This window comes from Eptatretus burgeri, chromosome 1 (genome assembly GCF_056783735.1).
Source record: "Eptatretus burgeri isolate ZD-2024b chromosome 1, Ebu_testis_v1, whole genome shotgun sequence".
Classification (NCBI taxonomy): Eukaryota; Metazoa; Chordata; class Myxini; order Myxiniformes; family Myxinidae; genus Eptatretus; species Eptatretus burgeri.
The window spans coordinates 39,741,038-39,769,001 of NC_140961.1; the positions used below are offsets into that span (position 1 = coordinate 39,741,038).

Consider the following 27,964-nt stretch of genomic DNA (forward strand, 5'->3'; position numbering starts at 1 on the left):
TTGATATTAATTGGACAAGCGCTTCCCAAGTTATGGCCATTTATTTACCAAACCAATGACAAGACACGTTGTTACGTGGGCGTGGCCGATGGGGGAAGGGAAGCTCAGCCGCGTTCCCCATTACAGGTTACAACGTACGGGCTTCCGGAGAGTGATGACTTCGTGTATTCTAATAATTTCTCGATTTCTTATGCGCATTTATAGATAAACACAATGCCCCAAGTTATGATCATTTTCATATTAGACGGTGCATAAATTTCGGTAACATCAGAGTGCTGGTATGCTCCGAACCAGGAAGTAAATTTTTTCTCTCTCTTCTCTTCTCTTCTCTTTTTGTTTTTCCTTGCGACGACATTGTGAAAAGGTAAAATACGTTTGTGCTAATTGAATAATTGGCCATTAAAACCTAAATTGCGAATAATCGTAACTGTGATATGTGAACTTCCGGGCCACGCACGTACGGGCATGCAAGAGCGAAGAAACGGCCTGTGTGGTTGTTTCTTGCTCGCGGTTGGAATATTCATTTATTTATTTATTTTTAATACGGGCACGTACTAGTAATAATAATAATAATAATAATAATAATAATAATAAGAGTTGATAGAACACCTTACCCCGCGAAGACTTGAGAAAAAAAAAAGAACATGGGCAGGCAGCAAGTTTGATGGGTCGAGATGATGTAAAATGAGGTAATATTTTGTCCAAGTATTGCAAAACTAAAGCGTTTTGAAAGTGCCAAAAAGGCGATTTGTGTTCTGCAGGGTTCAAGTATATCATTCAATTGAAATAAAATAAAGATTTTAAAGGTTGCAGAAAAAAAAAAAATCAGAAATTTTCCGCTGTTGATGCAGTGTCATTTCCACCACCTTATTTTACACATTACATTAGTCATTCGTGCCTGTTGTTTGTGTCCTTTATAACATCCTAAAAAACAGTAACTTTCCTGTTTGGAGTGATTTTAAATTTTGTTTGACTGCCAGATGAGCAGACAAAGTAAAAAAAAAATGATCTCACTTCTCTCTGCACATGTGTGATCAGGGACGAATTCAGAGCCAAAGTACAACTAAACTACAGGTTCGTTTCCAATTTAAATTAAGGGAGGCACAAAGAACCAAACGGTTCTTTCGGAGAGACATAATGAGAGTGCGAGATTTGTCAGGATTGAAAGACATGTTCCACTTGTTGGACCAGCTTGTGATTTTATCCAGATCTGCAGAGAGTGAAGAGGCTGCTGCTTGCCGATCTGAAGGATGACAGATGGTACGGCAGAGGGTGGAGTCATCAGCAAAGTGATAAAGGGGATTTTCCAGAGAGTCTAAGAGATCATTGTTTCATCAATGATCTCTCAGACTCTCTGGAAAATAGAGAAAACCAGAAAAAGAACAGGGCCCAGAACACTGCCTTGAGGAACTCCAGCCTGGACAGGAAGAGGCAATGAGAGAACTCCATTTATGGCCACACGTTGGCTGCCACAGGAGAGGAAGTCTGCGAGCCATGAGTGGAGATGGCCTTGGATACCATAGGAAGAGAGTTTGGTGAGTAGGGTGGGATGGCAAACCGTATCGAAGGCACGCGGTATGCCAAGGGAGATGGCTCTGATCTCATGTCTGGCATCGAGGACCTCCATCCATTGTTGGGAAAGCAGGAGCAGCAAGTCCAGGGTGGCGTGATCTGGTCTGAAAACAAATTGATGATCGGAAATCAAGCCATTGGAGAAGAGGAAGGATTTAATATCTGAAGCGATGATGGATTCCATAACCTTGCTGATGATTGGGAGAAGGCTGATTGGTCTGTAAAACACTTGGAGTGTTTTAAAATAAAGTGAAAGTGATGTTTTGAAATAAATTTTAAAAACAACTAACTGTTGGTAAGCTGCCTGAATCATTTTTTATTCAATGAATTGAGACATGTAGGCCATTCCAGGATAGTCCATTCTCTATCATTTTTAAATACTGAGTGTCAAGCAAGGAAGCAACACATACCATTTTTGAAGTCTTTGGTGTGACTTGGACAGGGCTTAAGCACCGACCTCCCAGACTCAGAGCGGACACTCTAAAAGTTACACCACCAAGGCTGGTTCACCGAAGACATTGAATCTGTTTTTATCCTCTTGAGTGATGATGTAACAGGTCTTTATTTTCGAGCAAACTTAACAAGTCAATTGCAGGACCATTTTTAGCTCCACCACCGAAGGTGAAGGAGGTATATGTGTATATATATATATATATATATATATATATATATATATATATATATATATATATATATATATATATATATATATATATATATATATATATATATAGCATGATATCTCAAAAAGTTGTGGATGGATTTGAATGAAACTTGGTGGGCAGGTTGGGTGCGTGACAAGGACGAATTAGTTCGATTTTGGTGAAGATCCGAGTCCAGATCCAACTACTAGACTTTCTTAAGTGATTCTTCACCATGGAGAGATCAGGCTCAAAAGCGATATATAGTGTGACGTTTCCAAAATGTATTGGGCCAGACATGTTCTCGTGGATCCGGCATAACAGAGCAGAGGTATGCGCTCCTCCGAGTGCCCTTCTTGTTATCCCGTCCCCGGAGGGAGGGAGCAGGTTATTGTAATCATCCGGTTTGTTTGTGTTTGTTTGTCTATTTGTTTGTCTGTCAGCAACTTTACGGCAAAACGGCTTTAGCAAACACTATCAAATTTAATCCACAGGTGGGCAATGAACCTTGGACAACCCCAGTAACTTGGATCCAATTGGATTAAAGGTCAAGGTCAAGGTCACGAAAAGATCAAAATCGTTTTCGCTCATAACTTCGTCAAAAATGATCTGATTTACTTCAAACTAAGCTTATAGTGAACCTTATTATATTTGTCACTTATAATCCTACCCATTCCTACAGTGAAAAATGTATATTTGTGAAGATCGGTAGGATCCGAAGTTTTTGGGGTCATGGTCATCGGTCAAAATTACAAATTTTCCATTATAAATCAAAAGGTTAGGAATATGCGTGTTTACTATGGAAGACATATATGAAGTCCTTTATAGGCTTTCATTTGACACCGTGACCTTTGACCTTACGTGGCCTTGAAAGGTCAAAATCATTTTACGGTCATAACTTCGTCAAAAATGGTGTAATTGACTTCAAACTAAGACTAAAATATTCCTTATTCTATTCCTTATAATCAACATTCAGGTTAAGGATGTATCAAATTTAAATTTGATCCCCAAAATAACTTTATGCCTTAAATGGGTGGGATTTGTTGTGCCCGGCAACACTTGTTTAAAATGTTTAGGTTGTGTTCTAACACTCAACCAAATTTTACAAGGCACGATATGATTATATGACCCAAAGCTGGAGAAACGGCTATAAGTTTGACAATCACAAATATTATTATTCCATTTATTACTGATTAAAATATAATCCAATGAAGAGTATGCTCCAGATGAGAACTGACTGGAATGTTCACTTATTTCCTCTTCTTTTAAGGAACTTTGTATTTATTATGACAAGTCTGTTTTCTAAAATAACATTCTGAAATTGTCTTCCATTTTGATTTGTCCTTGAACCGAAGGCATTTCTATTACTTATTGTAGCATTCATATCTCCTCCAATAAATGTAATATTGTGCTTGGGTATAGAATCTTAAGTTGGTATTAATATATTTTTTCAGTAAAATAGACAGTGACAGCCTGGGAGTAAAGAAGAGGAGAGTCAGGACGGTAGTAATGCTGGGGTCTTTCACTCAGAAAATTGTTAATGCATGGAATGGTCTCCCTGGAAAGGTAGGTTAGGTCATGTATGGGAGCATGTGCCACAGTAGCGTGTTGCGTCCACTTTACGCCGGTACTCCAGGGCCTCCGTCTGGCCATCCCCCAGGCAGATGCCTGGCCATCCCCATCTCCTTGCGATGCCGGTCAACCTGCTGCAACCACGAGGAATGTGGTCGGCCCATTGGCCTCCTCCACTCACGAGGCTCCCTCTCTGAGAGAATCTGGTGAGCAGGATGGGCGTCAGGAAAACGAGCCACATGCCCATACAGCCGCAGCTGACGCTCACATACTATGCAGGTAACAAAACTCATTTGAGTCTCTCTCAGCAACTGCTCGTTGGACACAAAGTCCAACCAGCGATCGCCAAGGATTCTCTGCAACATAGGCTGCAAGCAGCCCCTATAGAAACTCTCGTCTGTGTTCGTTGAGGACCTGAAGGGCAATGATAAGGTCAATTGTTGACCTTTTTGGTGTGAAGCCTGACTGCTCTGGGTGCTGGTACCCAAGCAGATGGTGGCTAACCCCATCAAGAATTATCCAAGCAAGGACCTTGCCCGGCACTGAGAGCAGCGTCACCCCTTGGAAAGGTAGTGGCAACAGAAACAGCAGACAAGTTTAAATTTTAGTTGGAGAGGTACCCAGAAGCATTAGTATAGAGGGGTACATAGATATTGGCAGGAATGGTAGGTAACATCGGCTGTGTCATGATTGTGACAATGTGTCGTGAGATCGGATATCTGCATCGTGAGATGATCTCATCAAAAGGTGAACGGCTGTCAGTGTTTTTGACACAATCCTAATATTCTACTTGCCTTAACTTTTGATGCCTGACATTGCACTGTCTGCTTGAAATTGTTATTATTATCATTATTATTATTATTATTATTATTGGCCTTATCTCTATCAGTCTTTTACACTTCACAAAAAGGCTACCTTTGCCCCATGCCTTATTAGACGGAGAAGCATCATTTGCCGTCGAAACAACGGGACTCTCGGTGCCGGCATACAAAAATTTGCAGCGTGGTCAAACCGCAGTGCTGTACGTCAACCTCATTGTATTTCATTTCAAATTGTTAAAAAACTGCATTGATTATCTCAAATGCTGGTGTTGAACCACAATTCCCAGGGTGAGACGTCGTGAATTCGGTCGGTTGATCAAGTATCAACTCTTCCGCTTCTTCGTGGCATTTCCTCCACCAAAGGGGATCCACGACCCACCTAAGGCCTAAACCATCCTCACTTAATTAACCACCAAGTTAATTTAGCACTGCTTGGCACTCAGTGTTGACAAGTTAAGAGTAGTATCGTCGACCGTCATTACAGTGGCAGTATAAAACCTGGTTTGACAAAAGGGACTTGCATTGAATAACTTAAAGGAAAATCTCGGTGGCAGGAAAGACCAGCAGGAATGTGATCGAGCAAATTAACAGTTTAGCTTCGAGTTTGATCACCGAGAGGGTAATGGAGGTTTAGCCATCATTTTGTTTCTGCATTTTAAAGTACTCATTCCTTTATAAACAATTATAAGCTGGTTGTGCATTCTGTTAGCTAACTTTGCGAACAACCCTGTAGTTCTCTGGTGGGTTTTCAAGACAAAAACTGACATTATGGTGAAATCCCTGTCTCCTGGTCAAAAGGATCTACACTCTCTCTCAAGTCGATTCACTGTGAGCTCTCTCTCGTGCCACTTTTTCTTTCAGGAAATTTTATGAGCAAAGATAACCAATGGCAACGGAGGATTAAAAGGCCGTGTGAGTCTACTTCATTGCATTGGATCGTCATTCCAGTTTTCCTGAATGTCTTGTTTTTGTTCTTCATTGAAGTGATGAATGACTGCCTCTCCGAAAGGAGCACACTCAATCATGGAATGCAAGAATCAAAGTGTTCCTGGAGTTGGCAGTCACTGAACCACTCTCATATTCATCATAAAGTGATGGCACGTAGAGACTGTGACAGACAGGGATGAGTAATGTTTCTCTTCGTATGAAATTATCATCCTCGAATTGAGGGGTAGCCGAAAAAAGAAAAAAAGAAAACAAAATGCATTGGGTGGTTTGTCATTGCCTTCCCAGTAGTGAATGTACATTTTTGAGAAAGGAGAAAAACGATCAAATTAGAAACACCGATGTAGCTGCACCTCGTATTGGACCAAGAACACAGAAATTATTTGCAGTCTGATGGCAGAAGAGATGGAGATAGAAACATGGCCATAACTGTGGATAGGCCTGTTTTGGCCAGGGTAGGCCAGGCCAGGCCGATGCAAAATTTTGGCGAACCCTCTCTTAAATTTCAGAGCCTGTAGATACATTTTTGATTTTTGCTTTGTGTTAACAATAAAGTAAATTATAGTTTTGTTATATTCTCAACAAAGAAGGGATATTTTTTCAGAAACATATTTTGAGCAGCTATTCTTGAATTTTTCAAGCCATTGAAAGTGTCTGGTGGCTGACCTAAAATAAATTTGAGGCCGACCCAAAAATCTGCCTTCAGTTAGACCCTGGGAAAGAATAATGGAGGGGTGGTGCGGGTAGATGCCGAGACGTTTGATGCAGCGACGGACAGTTATTAAGACAAGACTGAAACAGTCCAAAGTTTTCACAAACCTAAACGTCACACAAAAGCCTATTTTTTTTTATTTTTTTATTTTTCCATCGACTGCAACTACTGATCTACACACATCAAATTTCTCACTATTGCCAAATCATTCTTTCTTGCAGATGATTTTATATTCTAACAATTCTCAACCTCATAACAATGGTAGTGGGTCATCAGTAAATACATATAATGCTGCAAAGTAACACAATACAAGTAGAGCAATCCAGGAGTGGTTAAATTATAACAACACTGTGGAAATTGCTTTGATAAAGGAACGATTGTCACACCATTGGCATCATGGCAAGACCGACTAATAGTTTATTTTTGAGTGCTCTGCATTTTGGACTCCAGAATGCAGTTGGTGCAATAAAGTAACAAAGGATTCTGCCCAGCATGGCCTTTTGATTACTCAGAAGGTAAACGAGGCCAAGAAAGAACTTTGACCCTATCTAGAGTGTGCAGGATTATAGTTGTGTTTACTTTGTGCTTTCTTTAAGAATGTTGTCTTCAAGGTGATGCAATCCTTATTGAAAAAAATTGACAAAGCATGAATATCGTTATTTCGCAAAATGTTTTTGGCGTCGTGGAAATGAACATGGTGTTGTCATTAATGTTTTTTTCAATGTTTTAATAGCAGCACGGGCATGTGATGACTACGAGATGGGTGTGTGATGACTACGGGATGGGTGTGTGATGACTACGGGACGGGCGCGTGACGACGACGGGACGGGCGCGTGACGACGACGGGACGGGCGCGTGACGACGACGGGACGGGCGCGTGACGACGACGGGACGGGCGCGTGACGACGACGGGACGGGCGCGTGACGACGACGGGACGGGCGCGTGACGACGACGGGACGGGCGCGTGACGACGACGGGACGGGCGCGTGACGACGACGGGACGGGCGCGTGACGACGACGGGACGGGCGCGTGACGACGACGGGACGGGCGCGTGACGACGACGGGACGGGCGCGTGACGACGACGGGACGGGCGCGTGACGACGACGGGACGGGCGCGTGACGACGACGGGACGGGCGCGTGACGACGACGGGACGGGCGCGTGACGACGACGGGACGGGCGCGTGACGACGACGGGACGGGCGCGTGACGACGACGGGACGGGCGCGTGACGACGACGGGACGGGCGCGTGACGACGACGGGACGGGCGCGTGACGACGACGGGACGGGCTCGTGACGACGACGGGACGGACGCGTGACGAATAGAGGATGGGCACGTGATAAATAGATGATGGGCGCATGATGACTACTGGACAGGCACATGATAGAGGATGGGCGTGTGATGAATAGAGGATGGGTGCGTGATGAATAGAGGATGGGCACGTGATGAATAGAGGATGGGCACGTGATGAATAGAGGATGGGCGCGTGATGAATAGAGGATGGGCGCGTGATGAATAGAGGATGGGCGCGTGATGAATAGAGGATGGGCGCGTGATGAATAGAGGATGGGCGCGTGATGAATAGAGGATGGGCACGTGATGAATAGAGGATGGGCACGTGATGAATAGAGGATGGGCGCGTGATGAATAGAGGATGGGCGCGTGATGAATAGAGGATGGGCGCGTGATGAATAGAGGATGGGCGCGTGATGAATAGAGGATGGGCGTGTGATGAATAGAGGATGGGCACGTGATGAATAGAGGATGGGCACGTGATGAATAGAGGATGGGCACGTGATGAATAGAGGATGGGCACGTGATGAATAGAGGATGGGCACGTGATGAATAGAGGATGGGCACGTGATGAATTGAGGATGGGCACGTGATGAATAGAGGATGGGCACGTGATGAATAGAGGACGGGCACGTGATGAATAGAGGACGGGCACGTGATGAATAGAGGATGGGCGTGTGATGGATAAAGGACGGGACGTGATGAATAGAGGATGGGTGCATGATGAATAGAGGATGGGCGTGTGATGAATAGAGGATGGGCACGTGATTAATAGAGAATGGGCGCATGATGCATGCAAGGCAATGCATGGTGGCTGCACGATGGGCACATGGTGCATCCACGGTGGTCATGGTGTCAGCAATAGTTATCACATCCAGGAACATGTACGTTTATTTTGGCACCTTATTCATACTTAGCAGCCACGACAGTATAATATATATATGTGAGGTGGGGGTGATGGGATTTGGAGAAAAAGACAATTGAGAAGGGCTAAGGAGAGGGGAATGAAAGGTGGAAGAGGTGGGTTGAGGAGGAGAAAGGATTACGAGGAGAGGAAGGGTACACATAATTAAAAAAAAAGAAAAAATTCTGCCGTTTTACATATATAATAGGTAGATAGCCTCCCTTCATTCAGGAGAAATTATTTTTAAAAATTAAGAAGTAGTCGACGCACCTGCTTTGTGCCAGGAGCTACTTCCATGTATGGAATCTCAGCTGTGATCGGGGAGGCAGGCCAAAATGTGTCTTCATCTTCATCATCGTTATCACCATCATTTTGAGCATCACCATCACTCGCCCGGTCGCTGGGTGATCCAGGCGGGAGCCACGATCCTCCGGAACGCAGGGTCGGTGCACCTAGATTGGATCAGCATCAGAACAACATTAGCACTACGACTGCCACGATTACTTTAACGGCCTCAACTATAACCACCTGCTTGTGGGGTTGACTAGGTGAAAAAAATATATATATATTTGGCTCAAGTCTTTCATTAACTCGCTGATCAGGACTGAAGTTAAACCAAAGGTGGCAGAAAATTGGCCAAGGTACCAGAAATACCTTGCCTACTCTTCACGAAAGACCAGAACAACATAAAAACGACCTTTATGTGCTGCGCATAGTGTGCTCACTGTGCACCCCTTTCATACAAGCCATGAAGGCTTTATTTCAAAGAGAATCGAGACATTATAAACATTTTCAATGCATCAGCACGGAAGGTGATAACATCGGTGGCAACCAGCCTAAGTGGTCTCAAGGTTAGAGCATCTGATCTGAGTCTGGGAGCTCGGCGGTTTGAACCCTGTCGAGTCATACCAAAGCCTTTAAAAATGGTATGTGCCACTTCCTTGCTTGATGCTCAACATTAAAAAAAAAACAAGTGAAATCCTTCAATACAGCACGTGTGGTGAAGCAAATGAGTACACTAATGTTAAAATAAGCAATTTATGCTTTTTCAGTTGAAAAACAATTAAAAAGCGTACTTAATATTTGAAATGTAAAAATCTTGTTATTATTGTGATAAGCACCTTTATATATATAACAGAAGGAATGAAATAGTTTGATACAACGTGGCAGGGGGCCACAAAAGAATGATAGCATAAGAAGAACTTAGCTTTCAGCATTCGGCGATCGGCGCGAAATGCGATGGTGGGCGGAAGTGACGTCTTTCGTTCGTTCGTACATGAGGGGAGCGTTTCTTCGTTTTTTTCCGTCAAGCAATAAATTAAATGGTTTTCACATATATAATACATTAGTTTCACAAATTTCGATTGAAATACTCGGGTATTTCCGTCAATTGTCGCCATTTCCGTCGAGGTTATGCACTGCATCTACCGGACGGCCGTCATTGGCTGTCTTGAGGCACGTGGGGGACGGGGGGACACCGGACCCACCGGAGACGTGGTAGATGACGCCGGGGACGTTTCAAACTCGGTGCAATTGTATACAGCGCATGCGCTGTAAAAAGGATAGAGTACGGACAAACAACCATAGGTTGGCAATAACCGCGCAGGCTTTGATAGGCCGAATGGCCTCCTCCTGAAATAAAGTTCCTTGCAAGGGAACTCAGTTATTTACCATCAAAATTATCAAATCAAGAGCGAATCACAATTTGAATTGGCGTTGGAGGATGATTGCAGTAAACAGATAGACAATTCATCATTGTCCTCTTTGATACGATGAAGTGTCTGCATGATTGAAATTCCTGATCTGGAAACCCACATTGCTGTGGAACCAACATGGGTGCTGTGTCATAAAGCAAGCATGAGATTAGCTCGGCCGGCTATCCCATCTACATGAGCTTGTTAATAAATATCCTACGATACCTGTTTCAAAGCGAGGCATTTGGGCCTATACCTTGACCAAATTAAAAATGCTATTTCATGGACAACTAAATAAACCAATGTCACCACAGGGTGACCTGTATCTTGCCAAAAGGTGACCACGTGTGACTTCTTTAAGGTCACACTGAGGTGAACAGAGCTGCTATCCAACAGGAGCGACTCCTTGAGGAATATCTGCCTACGAGAGATTCCGATGAGAATCGTTCTACAGAGTAACCATGAAAAATATGCGTTTGCCTCATAACGTCACCAAATGACGTCATAATGTCTCAAGCTTGACATATCAAGAAAGCACTCATCGAGGTGTTCAATTTGAGGTACTTCACGATATGGTTCCTAAAACTTGAAAATTTGACCTTGGGGTCAAATATGTTTGACCTTAGGTGCTAACCATGAAGGTCAAGGCCAATCGCCACCAAAAATTAATCAGCTGAGCGCCAGACGATGAACTATATTCCCATGAAGTTTGAAGACGATACGATCAAAATTACTCAAAAAATAAGGGTTTTGTCGACTCCCCTGATTTGTGACAGTGACCTTGACCTTTGACCTTGACCTTCAAAATTTTATGTGCTGAAAGGGACCTCTATAGGCCTCTGATATGCGAAGTTACAAAAATTTCCAATGATAACTGTGCTCTGCAGAATTTTTTTATACGTGATTACAGACAAACAAATAAAAAAAATTAAAAACATACAAGCTAACTAACATATCTTGCAAAAACTTCGTTTTGGCAAGATAATAAGGGATTGATATAAATAATGTACCCTTGACTTCATAACTAGCAAAGGTACCCGGCGTTGCCAGGCAGTGCTGGGTTCCTCCTCCCACCCCTTTCCCTGCCTCCAGATTCCCAACCCACCCCACCCCTCCCCCTCTCTATTCCCATCTCCACCTTTTCCCTCTCTCCTCCCAAAAAGGTACCCGGCTTTGCCTGGGATCTAATGTACATCGATTGGACTACCACAATTAAGCATATATTTAGGGACCAACATAACCGATCGCTTCGCTGACGGGAATACTAAGAGAGAGAGAGAAAGAGAGAGAAAGAGAGAGAAAGAGAGAGAAAGAGAGAGAAAGAGAGAGAAAGAGAGAGAAAGAGAGAGAAAGAGAGAGAAAGAGAGAGAAAGAGAGAGAAAGAGAGAGAAAGAGAGAGAAAGAGAGAGAAAGAGAGAGAGAGAGAGAGAGAGAGAGAGAGAGAGAGAGAGAGAGAGAGAGAGAGAGAGAGAGAGAGAGAGAGAGAGAGAGAGAGAGAGAGAGAGAGAGAGAGAGATATATATATATATATATATATATATATATATATATACCAAAGAGAATGCTATGTTATGCTTTGCACGCACGCACGCACGCACGCACGCACGCACGCACGCACGCACGCACGCACGCACGCACGCACACACACACACACACACACACACATACACATGAAGACCACAAGGGGAAAACCAGAGATGTCACTTTTTATAAATTTCAGGGTTATTGCATCTGCCAATAGTTGGCAACATAAGGTTTCCTCTCACAATATTACTTTAACAAATAACCAGGGGTGTCACATAATTTATATGGTATAAAGTTTAGCCGTGCAATGAAAAAACAAGTGTTGTCAAAGCTGAACAAGTAGAAACCCAGAGTTGTCAGTACTTTACTCCTGGTTATCTCCCTTTCATTCATGTTAACTGTTCCACCATAATATTCAGAGTTGAGAAACTAAAAAATGAAAGGTTGTAAAACTTTCACAGCATAAACTCTGAGCACTACAATGGCCGATTTGGTTATATCATGGGCTCCGTAGTTGGTGCATATCGTGGTTCAAGCCTGGTCAAACCTTTATTGTGACTTTTATGGGACCCACGCCGTGGCTTAATGGTTATCGCGTCTGAGTTCCCATCCTCATTCGATGTACCCACCGCCCAATCAACCTGCTTAGGTGTATGAGGGAGTCACATGAGGTGACTTCGGCTATCGCGGGGGTGGTTTATCCTTGGTTTCCTCCCGGTTTTCCATCATATTAAGTAGTACGGAGTAAGAAATGGAGAATCCGTCGTCATATAAGCGAAATACCCTTGAGTATGGCGTTGAACACCAATCAAACAAAAAAAACAATGACCGTTTAATGTTGAAAAAAATAATCTGTGATCACCAAAGTCATGTAATGTATGCTACTAACCAACAAGCATAAATTTGTGACACATCCTGGGTTAAAATTGCATGGCAATTATTAAACAAGGGAATAACCAGTGATGTCAGTTTGCAACATTGATTCGTTCTTTGCTCTTAAATTAAATAACACAGAAGCTTGGCAAATGCTACATGCTTAATTTGATCGGCCAATGATCACTCTTCCTTTTACTGGAAAATAAATCTATATGACAGTTATTAAACAGTCCACCAAAGTCTTGAAACTTTGTTTTTCAGTTTCTTCAAAATTGACATCCTGACATCTCTGATTTTCCCCTTGTGGTCTTCATACATACACATACACACACACACACACACACACACACACACACACACACACACACACACACACACACACACACACACACACACACACACACACACACACACACACACACACACACACACACACACACACACACACACACACACACACACACACCAAAAAATGAAGGGTTGGAGTTATTTTATTCCAAATATTCAAGAAGACTGGAAGATATGATGTTTCGTAGAAAGAAAAGGCGATATTTTAAAACATTACATGTGCAAATGTGACCCTATTTTCTTTATCTTCTAGGACATTTCGTTTTGACCGTACAGCCTCGCGAGTGTGCCAAAGTCTGAAGCCTTGGCCTAGTGTCAGGTGTGCTTTTACAACCTTCTTTCTTTATTCGACATCCTACAGACGTAAATGAACATTCCTTTTACTCTGCGTGCATTACACATCACATGCAGTGAATTTCACCTCCCGACACCTTGTATTGATTTTTTTAAGCATTTCTGTACACCACCCTTGAGGCCCAGTTTGTAAGCCACCATCTACAATTCCAATAGAAGAGACGTCATTACTCTTTATGAAAAATGTTTTCTAAGTTTTTTATAATCTTGAAAAATAGACTGAAATGAAAACACAGTCATGTTAAAAGATTGGCCTTCAAAACCATTCTTAAATCGTCCTTCTGAAGGGGGACAGACAAATACAAACTGTGGTTTATATAGGTAGATATAAGATGATGCTGCACTGATGCATTATATTGATCATAATTATTGAATAATTGCATAATTAGTAATGGTGTGATTTTTTTTCCTTTATGATGGATGCAACAGAGCAGCACATACCTGCATAGCCATCCCAGCAGTGTAGGTTATCAGAGGAGCTACTGGAGGGGCCAGGAGATGGACGTTCTGTCGGTGGACAGAGTGGTGTCCTGTCTGAGCTCTCTGTCTGAAAACAAAAACGAGATTTATTGCAGCCTAATGCAATGCATTGAAGTACAATACCATGCAAGCCCATAAACAAGGCTTCATTGTGGAAACTTTCATTACAATGACATACACTCTTGGAGTGAACCTTGAGGTTTGAGAAGACAAACCGTTTAATAAAACAGCTTCGACAGTGAAGCAGAAATCGAGAGAATTACCAGCTCGTCGTAATTTCCACGCGTCAGACGGCTCACTGTGCGGCGGAAGGACTCACGAACAGAGCGGACCCTTCGACCCAGGCCGGCCTACACAAATGCACAGGTAACTGGAGCACACAATTACCAATACGGCGCTCTGCACCTTCTATGATCATAAGTTCATCCACATAGAAAAGTGCACATTGATGGTATGCAATGTGGCAATAAAGTTCGACAACAAATTATTCACAGAATGTTTGCTAAACAGAAAAATTTGCTTTGCTGGAATGGCTGGGGTCGAAGGTCAGAAGCTGTTATTCAGAATTATCGTCTAATCAACACCGGTGTGTTGTGCACAGCAATACTTTGTGCTTGAGTTTTTTTTTTTAACAAAGTATCATATTTTCAATGATATTTCATGTTTCCCTTACCATCACCCTGTAAAACTTTCCTGCTCCCTTGGGCATAAAAAAAAAAATGAACAAGCATCTGTGCAATAGCATTGGGTCAATGGACATTCTTTACTTATTCAGAAAGATCTTCTCCAGTGGCAGTCTGTCGCAATTCCATGATATGCTGAACTGAATGTGCTGCCTTTAAGATGCTTGCTATATTTAGAGTAACTAGTAATACCCGCACTGGGAGCGAGAGGATTTAATTCTCAGAAATGGCATAATTTCTCACCCTCAACACCCCCTCTCTCTGGCAGGGGTCAGTAGTTAGTCCACTTGCATTTTGTGTCCATGACCTGACCTTGGGTACCCTGAGCATGTGTATGAAATTTGGTAAAGATCGACCTAGCCGTTTTCAATTCTATAATCATCAGATGTGCACACACAAACAGCCAATTGCCTTATTTTAGTATGATAAATGTGGTTCTGGAACTTTATTGCCACACCATGAATGAATACAGCATCTATAATTAAAAGCACTTACTGCATACTGTATTCTAGTTTTCATCATCGTTCACAACATACAGAGAGCACTACAACCTGAAATAAATAAATTAATCCAGAATACATTGTGTATTAAAACCAATCCTATAGCTCAATATAGTTACTGTTCCTATACCTGACCTAGTTGGCTCAGTTTGACGCATTTAACAAAAGACAGTCAGGCTCAACCCCACGTGTCTATATACTGCAACAATAAGTACACTCATTAAAAAAAAAATGACCGTTTTTACAGCCATTTTTCCCTGCTGTGCAGGGGTTTTGGCTTTTTCTTGAGGCAATGTTTTATGGCCGGATGCCCTTCCTGACGCCAACCCTGGTCGCCTCTTACGACACACAGGGATATGGTACACCTATTCTAACCGGGGCATACACTGGGACCAGTACACTGGCACTCATTTCGCCGACCTCGGAAGGATGACAGGCTGAGTCAACCCCCTGGTGTTAATTCAGCAGCCAACGGGGCTTGAACTCAGGACCCTTGGATCCCAAGCCACCACCCTAACCACTAAGCCAACACCAGGCTTAATAAGTACACTCATTATGGTTAAAAATATTCTACATTGAATTAAAGCTCATGGAAGAACTTAGACATATATCACATGCAAGACAAAGACAAAAAGTAGACAACAATGTACATGGGCATTCAGAGACAAAGGGCAAATGCATATGGTGCACGGGAATTGAACCCGGGCCGTTTCTCTGCATCAACAGTTACTAAACTGTTTTATTTCTATTGTTCGTAATTGTCACACATATCGCTGAGTTTTGCAATAAGCTTGAAGTGGCATTCAAAGTAACTTGTCAAATGTAAAGGATAGCTTCTTGGTGGCCTGTTGTGAAGATAAATATCTGATGGTCAAAATCACCACCCAAGAGCAAAATCCTCCAGAAGCAGCAACCATCTGAGGTTTTATACTTACTGGATTCACTGAGCTCAGCAATTTATTTACCCCTCACGCTCAGCGCAAAGCGGGATTAAGTAATTGGTTCACTCTATCCGTCCATCAGTCTATTTGTATGATAGAGGAACTACTTTATTTAATTTCAATTTTGCATTTTGAACACTGTAGAACACGAAACTCTAAAAATGAATCGGAACAAGAACCTTCAGTTTAGCAGTACCTTGGCTCTGAGTTTGGCAAATTGTACGGAATCTCATCCTGAACGTTCATGCACACTCACACTCATACTTACACATGCACACATTCATGAAGCAATTGATACAGTTTGTCTGTCTGTCTGGCAGTCAAAAAAAAAATTGAAACTAATTCCAAACAGGAAACTTAATGTTTTTAGGGACATCATAAAGGACACAAACAACAGGCATGAATAACGAATTTAACGTGTTAAATAAGGTGGTGTAAAAGACTGCATTAACCTTTTTTTTCTGCAGCCTTAAAAAATGTTTTATTTCATCTAAATTGAATTCTATGTTAGAGCATGAAAGAGCATAAATCTCCTTGTTTGCACCTCCAAAAGTATTCAGTTTAGCAGTAATTGGGAAAAAAATTATGCTGTCTCGACCAATCAAATTTGCCACGCAATTGGAGGAAGTAGAAACAGCAAGATTCAGACAAAATTGGATGCACCTAGTGATGGAACCACAGGGCTAACTTCATCCAAAATATATGTTTGTTGAAGTACACGCTTTTCTCAAAAATTGTTCCAAAATCATAAGTTTTTCCGAGAGGAGTTGGCAGAATGTTCTGAAAAGAGTTGGAAGAAGACAGCGAATGTAGACTGTGCTCAGAAATGCAAATCAGGAGTTAAAAGGAACCTTCCCATATCCATTTTCTCAAGACTGCGTGAGTTGTGGTGTTCTTTGAATTCTCCAGTTACTGCCGTCACCAAAGGTGGGCCGGAGAGGAGACGGTAGTTTGCCTTATGGAGTGATTTGGACGAAATATGGTAGACGGGTTGGGTGTGTGAGGAAGACGAATTGGTTTGATTTTGGTGAAGATGTGGACCCGAATCCGAATCTGGATACAAGATTAAAAAAAAAAATTCTAATTGATTCTTCACCATTGAGTGATAATGCTAAAACGACATATCGCACAATATCTCAAAAAGGTATGGACGGATTCGGACGAAACTTGGAGGATGAGTTGATTCGGTGACAAGAACAAGCTGATTAAATTTTAGTTCAGGTCCGAATCCATATCGGGCCTATCAGTGGGATACAAAACGTAAACGATTCAGCTTGGCGGAGGTATGTCCTCTACAGAGTGCCCTTACAGTTATTTTATGTAAACACTGTTCTTATGTGTAATATAAGCTGTTGGGCTTTTTGTAGTCCTTCCTCACAAAGAGGAGCAGACAGCTTGTGAAAGATCGTAGTTAATCGATGTTGAACCTTAATACAGCTAAATCGTTTCGACAATGACATGTCCAAAGCCAAATGCAATTGTCTCGATGTTGCTTAACCAACCAGGCCTCTCCACCATTATAGCACGTCTTTCTCCGACTCATACTTAAAGCCCCTCTTGACAATCCTAATATTCTATTTGCCTTAACTTTTTGATACCTGGACACTGCACTGTCTGCTTGACATTATTAATTTATTACTAGCTGAAACCCCGTCACAGACGGATTCCGTTCATTCAACCACCCTCACCAGCTCACACACACTCGAGGGACATGGACTGGACAGGGTGTGCTTGCCCCCGCCCCTGCCCCATTCAATCTGCTTACCCCCGCCCAAAAATGTAATTACCCCAGCCCCGCCTCTTCACTCCCCACCCCCCCCGTCTTTTGATTCCCCGCCCCACTTGCCCCTGGGCCCCCACCCCCTGTCCACCCCTGTCCACCCCCTCACACTCTACTTCGCCTCATTCAACCCAGCCCCCGCCCCATTCCCCCCCCCGTCTCCCGCTTTCAATTTGCTTACCTCCGCCAAAAAATTTGCTTACCTTGCCCCCCGCCTCTTCATCCCCCGCCCCCGCCTCTTCACTTCTCGCCCCCATCTCAACGAAAAGTGTTTATTCTGCTTCAGAGTTGAAAGTTGACTTATTGCCACTATGCGCGATGCACTCTTACAGGTACGAAGTTTCTTTCAGTACAGGTCCCAGAACCGAGAAAAACGTGACGCGACCGCGAGGAGCACAAAATTGGTCCTTCAGTATTAATAGATAGATAGATAGAAGATAGAAGATACAGTAGACACCGCTTTATAAATCCACAGTTATAAAATCCAGCCGCTGATTGTGACCAAAATGAGTTGGAACGGAATTTTACATCGAGAAATCCGCCGTTTAATAAATCCACCTGCTTGGCACGTGCGCGGTCTCAACCAAAGCTTGATGTAGTATATGCGCTGCCGCAGAGTGAAAAAACCAACAACAACAACAGCAACTGGTGACGGACTTCGAATCCCGCCGCCGCTCGAATCCCTCCGACCCCGAATCCCAATAGCCAAGGGAAGAAAGCGACGACGAACCCGAGCCGATGCCAACAGCGGCAGAGATGTGGACGACACTCGCCAAATTGGACAGGGGACTGCAGCTCTCAGGTTTTGCCCATCCCGATTTCCGCCACGTGACGGATTCAATAAAGGAACATTTGCGCAAAACCTTCCCTCCCAAGCAAGCGACCTTGGAGAGATTCTTTTGAACAATCCCCTTGTCACCGTTTGATAAATCAATGTTTTTGTCGCATAAAGCAGTGTTTAACGACATTCGCTTTTTGTCTTATCTTTCCAGTAGGTGGCTGAAAATAGGTTCTCCGCTTAATAAATCCAAACGGTTAATAAATCCAAACGGTTAATAAATCCAAACACGGCGTGGTCCCATGGTGGATTTATAAACGGCGTCTACTGTACAATGTTTCTTGTTACATTTTTTGTGTCAAATTCACATTCTGAGGTAGTCAGCATGTGCAGAAGAGGGTTTTACATTGCAGACGCTATTTTCGAGGAGTGGAATTAGTAATTACACCTCTCAGCAGTAACGTTCTGACGACGGACGTAATGGCGTCAGCGAATAACCGATGATGTCATGACGTCCTGACGCCTCTCAGCGGTGACGTCACACGTCACCATGTAAACGAATGTAAAACGAAAAGTGTTTATTCTGCTTCAGAGTTGAACTTTGACAATTGCCACTATGTGCGATGCACTCTTGCAGGTACCATGTTTCTTTCAGTCCAGGTCACAGTACCGAGAAAAACGTGACGCGACCGCTAGGAGGAGCACAAAATTGGTCCTTCAGTATTAATATAGAGATTATTACTTGGCAATATATATATATATATATATATATATATATATATATATATATATATATATATATATATATATATATATATATACATTTTGACAAGTATGTTGATCACCTCCATTTGTTTGTTTGTGTGTTTGTTTGGTCGCCGAAATAGGTGACCCTTATTGTCAGTAATTCTGTCTGTTTGTTTGGATGTTTGTTTATTTATCATCAGCATAATTGGGAGCAGGCCCGTAGCCAGGGCTCAGTATTAAGGGGGGCATATGAACTGGATGGGAGGGGGGGGCACAATTATTATATTTAATATTTTTGATAACCCGGTATGCTATTGTATTCATGCAGCATTGACACATCTATACTGAGGTTGCCGTCACATACTAACCAAATTGATCTCAGCTAGATTTAATATGTTCCGATGTTTTTGGCCTAAAATTATTCGAATGCAGGAGAGCCGCAACAAACTGGCACATTCACAATGCAGATATTCAATGATTAGACAATTGGCACCAATTAAGATGCACTTATACAAGGTGTTGTTAAGAATTGGCATTAGAAGATTAATATACCAGAGATACAATGACTAAACGGGGGAGGTTGGCACCGGAATCAGTGCACTTTGAAATAAGATACAGTCGGCTATGACCTGCGATCATCACGTTAAACTATCAACAGCAAATACGACCAGCCTGAAGATACCACAAGGTCCGCATTTAAAGCAGTCAATTACACAGAGGTAAGGTTATGTACAAAGCACTAGATATGGGATATGCAAAGCACCAAACACATCATTTAACTTAAACATCAGAAGTACAAAGCAGCCGACCATGGCAGGTGCTGACCACAACCACACTGCAACCACAACCACACACGCATCACCAGCAGTCACACACACAATCTGAACTCCTCGTATAGTTTTTATACCGCTGTACTCGCTGTCAGAAGAGCTGCAGGCGACATGTCTCGGTGTGGAATCTTCTGAGGACCTTCTCCTTCCATTCATTCAGGCATTTACGTGTGAGGTCTCTCTCGAAGGCCAGCTGTACCAGTAGTGCCTTGCGTGCATGGCGCATGGACCGTCGATGGTCAGTGAAGACGTTCCTCAATGTTGAGAATGAGTTTTCACACATGGCAGTGGACGCACCAAATGTTTGTCCAAGTCTCATAGCAGTCACTACACTTGGCATGGCTTCCAGCGTTTTGTGGTATGTTGAGAGGTGTTCTTGTGTTGTCCATCTCTCGTTTGGCTGCTTTTCTGTCTGTGAGCGAATAAACTGCTTTGCAACCACACACTCTGTTTCACTGATGGTTGACTTTGTTAATGTCATGATGTGCTGGAGCAAGTGGGGATCCAAAAACGTGCCATTTTCAGGATTCAAGGCAGCGAGTGAACGGGCGAGTTGTGTGTTGCGCTCACTGAAGCGCTGAGCGATCTCGCCAAGCACAGTGTCAATTGTGCTGTAAAAAACCCTCTGCAGTTCCGTCTTGTCATTGTCGTTGTTTTGTCCTGTAGTCTCCAAAACTACAAACTGTTCCAAGTTCTTATGCATTGTGCGTCTCCGTTTTGGTGGTGCAGGTGAAGAAGTGCGAGCATCGTTGGCCTTGTTCCACAGATCAGTGAACTCATCCTCACAGCGGAGTTTCTTCACGCACTCTGCAGCACTCGCCACCAGTTCCAACCCCGTTAGCAAGTCCATGTCCTCTGCCTGCAAGAGTCTGTTAGGGCCATCTAACAACATCAGCAGTTTTTGTACAAAGATAGCAATGAACATGAAGGCAGGCCCAGAAACTTCCCGCAAAAGCCCAATAGCCTCCATCCTCATCTCTGCACCGTAGGCGCACTCTGCATCAATCTCTGACAGTAAGGATGTGATATCCTTAAAAGATCCTATGATCACAGAATCGGTGGCTAAATGTCCCGTCCACCTTTGATCAAGAAGTCGTTTTAACCGCTCACCTTTATACTGTGCAGCAACAGTGGGCTTTCTGAAGAATTTGTACAGGCAACAACAAACCTCGAGGAAATCAGTGACAGCTTTCTCTGCTGCCAGTGCGTGGATAACTACCAGATGGAGTTGGTGATTTAAGCAGTGCACATGGGGGATTTCTCTTTCCAATATCTCTTGCAACAACTTTTGCACCCCACCATGCTTCCCAGCCATTACCGAAGCCCCGTCGTACACCTGACTTAATATTTTTGACATGTCAAGTCCTGTTTTTGTCAGCTCTGCAATTATTAGGTCTGTCAATGTTTTTGCATCTCCAGCGTCGGCTGTAGCTATTGTGAGTATACACTCTGTTGCTTCATTTGATGCCGATACAAAGCGAATGATGATTGATATGTTCTCACATCCAGTGGGGTCCCTCGTCCCATCCACCTTGATGGTAAACCACGATGTGCCTACTTCTTCCACGATGGCATCCGTCACAACATTACTCAATGTGCAGATCAGTTCATTCTGCATTTCCGGACTAGTATAGCTTGCGTTTCGTGGGATATGCTTTATTATTTCGGCTTGCTCGGTGTCTTTTTTGAGTGTGTAGTTTAAAAGCGAGAGGAAGAGCCCACTGTGCCCGTCTGACATATCTTCAAAATTATCAAGGCTCCCTCTAAAAGGTATCTGATTTTCGGCGAGAAATCCCACAACATCGATAAGAGCAGACACATAGTACCGGTTTCTATTTAGCTGGTCAGCATTGAGGAGTGTGGAAACCTCCTTACCACAATCGATGCGCCTCTCATTCTCCTTCCACCTCAAAACACAAGTTAGCAAGTCCTTTGATTTCAATGTTCCTTTGAAGTTGCGTGTTTGTGAAACCCCCTGTCTTTCTCAACGGCATGTTTCCAATTCCAGTAGTCTCGCACTGTGAAAGTAGAGTCCACTGGGCCACGTGCGATGTTAAACTTCCTACATGGATAGCAGAATGCTGCATCTGTCTGCACACTGTATTCCAGCCATTTATTAGTCTGGCACCACGAGGACACAAACGAGCGACTCTTGTTCTGCAACAGATGGCCAGGGTACCGCTGTAGAACAACTTGATTCGGTCTCATTTCCAAGATCATCGGGAAGCGGCTTGACAGTCACACCCGACCCCGAGGCCGCCGCCGAGCGTGGAAACTCGGCTGCCTGCACTGGGGCTCCAGCCGCAAGGCTGACGTTGCTAGCTTGGCCAGGTTGGCCAGCTTCTGTCGGTATTTCATCGACATGATCGTCTTTTCCTCCTCCTCCTCCTCCTCCAACTCCTCCCACAACATGTCTTTCATCATCTTCTTCATTTTCGTCGCTTGCATTTTTTCCTTTTCTGAGCCATTTACGTTTATCCATCATCCACGTCTTTTTCTCCTGCTGCGAGCTCGCGCTCTCCGTGATTCGTACCTCGCGACTCGCGTCACTAATCTCGCGACTCGCGAGATTTGACGGTTGACGGTTTTATTTATTAAATGATCCATCCATCAAAAACAGGTTTTATCTGCATCATTTCGAATGTAAGCACAATTGCAAACACACATATTTTTAATTTTTATTATAAAATTACTTTTGTAAGATGGAGGGTTGACGGGTTGTGAAGGTCACGTGGTGCACGTGCACTTCATCTTTAATAATGTAAATTTATGTCTTTTCCTTAATCATATTATGACTATATTACATTTATAACTAACTTACAACCAATCAGGTAACCTGCTCAATAGGGTCTCCATAACGAATACGCTGATTGGCTATTCCTTAAAACTAAATGATCCACGATATTGTTGCAGTTGAGGAAATTTGCAAACCACCATTCAGGTCCCGTAGGTGAGATATCTCTGAAAGTACATGTGTAGTTAGCCCAAACCCGTTGTTTAGAGGGAATAAATGTGATTCATTCGGGCTGCGACCCTTTGAGATAGCCATTTTCTGTTCTATCTTTATTTTGAACCAAGCACGTCGCAACCGCCATCACACAACAACCACCAACCGCAACGCCGCTTCACAACAATAACAACGCCAACAGCCACGACCTTTACCTTCACAACTCGCTCCCGAAAACATCGCATCACCCCCATTCCAAACGGCACCATGGCCATGGACCACCACTTTAAACCCTCCACCACCTTCGCCTCTCCTTCTGCGGCCATTCCCGCACCGCTTGTGGGCACCGAGCGTCAGGCTGTCCTGGCCTCGTGCGGGACGCGCGCCGAGCCGCGGGTGCAAAGTGCGGCCTTTCCGAGGAGAATTTGGATCAGGAATGATACACGCCCACTTCTGATCCGTCCAATCAGCAAGCGCGGGGCAGTTTGGCCCCACCTCCAGGCACGTCAGTGTAGAATCGCGATATGCAAATTCTAGGATCAGGGGAGACTCACGCCCCTTTTCCTCCGTCCAATGGGCGAGCGTGGCTCCACCCCCGAGCTCGTTCTGATCCAGAAATTTGCATATGGGTTCTCCTGCCGGCCTATAAAGTGCTGAACGCAGGGTCGAGTCGGGCTCGGAAGAGTCAGTTTTGGAGAGCAGAGTGTGACAGCAGCAGAGTGTGGTAGAAGCAGTCAGTTTCGGAAGAGTCAGCCTGGAGAGGTCGGAGAGCCGAGTGGAGCTCGCAATCTGTCGGGGTTCGGAGTCTGTCGGGGAGCTGCAGAGAGGGGAAGCCTGGAGCTTGGAGCACGGTCGAGTCGGGTTGGAGCGCGGAGTGAGTCGGGAGGCGAGGGCGTACAGGTGGTTTTCTGCAGTCGGCTGAGGAGAATTGGGGAAGAGATCGAATAGCTCGGGTCCGAGGCAAGGAAGACGGCGGTTGGCAACGAGCTCGCAGTGGAGTCGCTCGTCGCGGGACCCAAGCAAGCCAGCTATCCTCTTTCCCCAGAGCATCAACAATTCCCCCCTCCCTCCCCCCCGCACTGAGATAGTGCGAAAAGGGGGCCCCGTTCCCACCCCACTCCAAGCAGTGCCAACGAAACCCGTGAAGGAGCGCGGAGTCGGGGCGCCGCCGCGCCACCACATTGGCGGCTCATCACAAAGACACAGGTAGGATCCACCCGGTCTCGCGGACCTGACCGCTCTTTCAGGTCCCGCGCAAATATTGGCCCACAGGCCCCGTCTGCCCCCTTGTCTTTGAGGGTGGCCCTTTTCTTTTGCGTAAATGTGTTGTTGGCGCCGTCTGTAAAGTAAAACTGTGTAAGTGTTGCCGTGTGCTCGCGTAGTCGGTAGTAGATCTGCATTGTTGTGTTTCTTTTGTAGCATTTGCTGTAGGTGCATAATTGTTGTAATTGTATATGTGTGCTCTCCATGTGCCGCGGAATAAATGTGCATTATGTTGAACTGTTTGCCCGTTTCGCTTCGTCTTTTCTTTAATTGAATCTCCATCTTGCTTCACGTAAAGGGTTGGTAGTAGGCTTAATACGCCCGATAATTAATCGGAACCTTCGAGACCGACGATAACACCGCTCGGTTATCCCGATAGTACGGAACGGGTCGCTTAAGTGGCCCGTGTCCAGAGTCGACCTGCGACGAGGTGCGATCGCCCGGTCTATCCTCCGCGTGGGTACTTAGGTAGGTTGAGTTTGGCAAACAACCCTATCCCACGCGGGGGGCCAATTGGCACGATCGTGGTGAGGCCGAAAGGCCCACCCGTGACTAGTTCCCGGCGTTAGTCCGAGAGGGTCACGACAGAATTGTCCGTCCGGTGGGCGACGTGCCGCGATTCGAGTTACGTGGCCGTTCGCACGCCGGCAGGCGCGAATTCGCAACAATATATATAACCACCCACAACATCGACATTCGACATGAGGTCTTGGCTGCTGGCATTGGTGCTTGCGTTATTATCTTTTATCTTGTGGGCTTGGATTGTATTGTCTTGCCAATTGCTTTTGGAGATGCGCTGACAAGCGCACACTTATCTCTTGACCGTTATTCAAAGAAGGATATTATGAAAGAACAGTTTATCCAAGAAGGCCTTCTTATTCACCACGTTGAACATCTGGAATAAGGGTTTTAGTTCACTCAGGTGAACTCTTAAACAGCAAGTTCACAGTGGGCGCTCGCCCTTAAACACTAAGTTGTTCACATGGTGCAACAGGGCATAAATGGGTGGCGTACAAGTGGGGGGGGCACCAGATGCGCCATGGGGGGGCATTGCACCCAAATGCCCCCCCCTCGCAACGGGCCTGATTGGTAGTAAACGTGGGCAGATTTTGACCAAACTCAGGTGGTAGGTACATCTTATGACCTAGTGCTTTGGAAATTGTGATGGTTGCTAGAGATGCTTTGGTTCCCAAGCAACAACCGAAAAACCTTCAAAATCGGTACCGTTCACGCGAAATCAATTCCGAAAGCCATTATCCCACGTTGGGTTATGAAATTTGGCATGAATGATCTACAGGTGATGCTCTATCAAATATATTCCGGTTTTTGTGATACATGGAATACTTTACCCGCAGCACCCCCTACAATTAGGGTATGCACGAAAATTGGCAAAATTGAAGGCCCCCTAGCGACCAGGTGAGTGCATCGATACGAATGAAACTTTGCAGGATCATGGTACTCAATGAGTACTACAACTTTGCCTCAGGACATATTGACCGATTTCGCTTAGGTCAGGGGTCAAAGGTCAATTAGTGAAAAAATCGATAATATGCGAGAGCTGGAGGTGCCTTCGTGCCAAATGCTACTCCTCCATGGGTTATGGTCGGATGGTCATGAAAATTCACACTAATCATCTGGAATACATTGTGCACAAACTATCGAGCCAGATTTTCGATTTAGATCTTTGTTCACCCACAGCACCCCCTCGAACTTTGGGGATTTCTGATTTCAAACCGCATTTTCAGCACTTTTCATTCAAATGGATACCGAGTAGTTATCAGTAGGTGGAACTGGATGAGATTTGATAGGCATAATCTTAAGGTGATTCCCTATCCGCTATATGACATCCATTTTGCTCTATATCTTATAGTTTCCATGCTCGGCGGCCCATCGCCGCCTACCGGCTTGTTTGTTTGTTTGTTTGTGCGTTTGTGTCTTTTTGTTTGTGTGTTTGTTTGTGTGTGTGTGTCTGTCTGTCTGCTTGCCTCCAGCCCAAACCGCTCAACCGATCATCCTGAAATATTCAGAGTTTAATGTCACTGACCCTGCGACGGTACGACATTGAAGCTTCGTAAAATTTGGTCAACCAAAAAAGTCGACAGGCCAATATGCCAATTTGAGCCAAATTTTCTAAAATCCTCACATTCCATCTGACTGATTTGAAATTTGAACAGGATTTGCATATCAGGTCATCGAGTTAAACCACCTATTACGTTTGAGGTTATCATAAGTCAAAAGGTCAACATAGGCCATAAGGTGAACCCAAAATAGGGCAAATTTTTAAGGTGCTTCTAAAATTGTCAATTTTCATCTGATTGACTTGAAGTTTGAAAACCATTTGGATACGAGGTCGCTGAACTCAACCACCTATTAATTTTGAGGTCAACATAGACCAAAAGGTCAACATAGGCCAAATTTCAAAAATCCACAATTTTTATCCAATTAACTTGAAATTTGAAGAGCATTTTCATGTCAGGTCACTGAATTCAAACGCCTCTTAATTTTGAGGTAAACATAGGCCAAAATGTTAAAATAGGCCAAAAGGACAATTTGGGCCAAATTTTCTAAAATCCTCACTTTTCATCCGATTAGCTTGAAATTTGAAGAGCATTTTCATGTCAGGTCGCTGAATTCAACTACTAATTAATTTTTGAAGGTCAAAAGGTCAACACAGGCTTAATTTTTAAAATTGATAGGTTGGGCCAAAAACTAAATATATCACAATATCTCAAACAGTTGTGGACGAGTTATAACAAAACAAGGTCAATGAGTTTGATAGGTGACAAGAACAAGCAGAATGGATTTTGGTTCGGATCCAGCCCATCAATGAGATACAAAACGTGAACTGTTACACCTGGCAGAGGTATGCGCTCTACTGAGTGCCATTCTACTTTGTGCTGTTTTGCAAAGTTGTCACTCCATGAGTGATTTTTCATTATTATTATTATTATTAAGGCCCAAGTCACATTTGCTCTACGGCGAGAATACGGCGGCCATACGCCCTCTGAATTGATAGAAACGTGCGGCGGCCGCAGAGTTTCTGCGGTGGCCTCAGGGTGGCCCTATGCCGTTTGGCTATATTTTACAGGCCGTAGGGGTCGCCGTGGATTTATAGCGCGGAGTTATAACTTTTTCCATTTGTACGTTCGCTGTAGCAATTTGACAAGCCGAAACAAAAGAACTGGTAAAAAAGAAAAAAAGAAGAAAAAAAAGAACCCACTCGTTACCATCCGTCTGGCCGCACGTTCGCCTTAGGGCACCCCTGCTGTCGCCTTGCGGTCACCTTGCGTCTGCCTTGAAAATTCTATGGCCGCCGCAGGAACGCCCTCAGGTCACCGTGCGACATCAAATCAAAGACCGTACAGCACCCCCACGTTTTTGGTCTCCACAATTTATAAATACGCCGTGCGTCTACCCGAAAAATAAAAACATATGTGACTGCTACATTGTGTGACCGTGGAAATACTGTGGCCACCCTATAATTGCTAGTGGCCGTAGATTTTGTTGACCCCACGGCCGCCGTGGCAAATGTGACTTAGGCCTAAACACCATGCTCTTTACAGAGCATTGGTTCTGCCAAAGCAGTTCATTGGCTCGGGTTCCAATTCTGGATGGGTCACTGCACTGGCACAGGACACTCGGCTGAGGGTGTAAGAATTTGTAATTTGTTCAAGGTGCCGAGGACAGCTTGCCTACTGTTTGCAAAGGTCACTGAGATATTAAACGTCCACCAACTAATGCCAGCAGATGGATGCT

General features: G+C 44.1%; 2 protein-coding genes across 11 annotated transcripts in view; one reads left to right on the forward strand and one right to left on the reverse strand.

The window, feature by feature from the left end:
- Nucleotides 1–13,824, forward strand: part of PIGV (phosphatidylinositol glycan anchor biosynthesis class V) — a 105,220-nt gene extending 91,396 nt beyond the window's left edge. For both annotated transcript variants that reach the window (XM_085880331.1, XM_085880335.1), the window contains exons 7-8: nucleotides 13,159–13,224; nucleotides 13,689–13,824. In XM_085880331.1, coding sequence (XP_085736457.1) covers nucleotides 13,159–13,224; nucleotides 13,689–13,725 — 103 coding nt within the window. In that variant the 3' untranslated portion in view covers nucleotides 13,726–13,824. The remainder of the gene's footprint in view (nucleotides 1–13,158; nucleotides 13,225–13,688) is intronic.
- The window catches only part of LOC147034304 (SAM and SH3 domain-containing protein 1-like), a 137,544-nt gene that overhangs the window by 42,256 nt on the left and 67,324 nt on the right, over nucleotides 1–27,964 (reverse strand). For 8 of the 9 annotated variants that reach the window (XR_015057886.1, XR_015057885.1, XM_085880291.1 and 5 more), the window contains 3 exons: nucleotides 14,003–14,089; nucleotides 13,701–13,806; nucleotides 8,734–8,915 (listed from right to left, as the gene is read on the reverse strand). Coding sequence is in view for 7 of the 9 variants with exons in the window: in XM_085880291.1 (XP_085736417.1) it covers nucleotides 8,734–8,915; nucleotides 13,701–13,806; nucleotides 14,003–14,089 (375 nt within the window). In the remaining 2 variants the exon portion in view is untranslated. The remainder of the gene's footprint in view (nucleotides 1–8,733; nucleotides 8,916–13,700; nucleotides 13,807–14,002; nucleotides 14,090–27,964) is intronic. The other variant, XM_085880283.1, reaches the window with a different exon arrangement.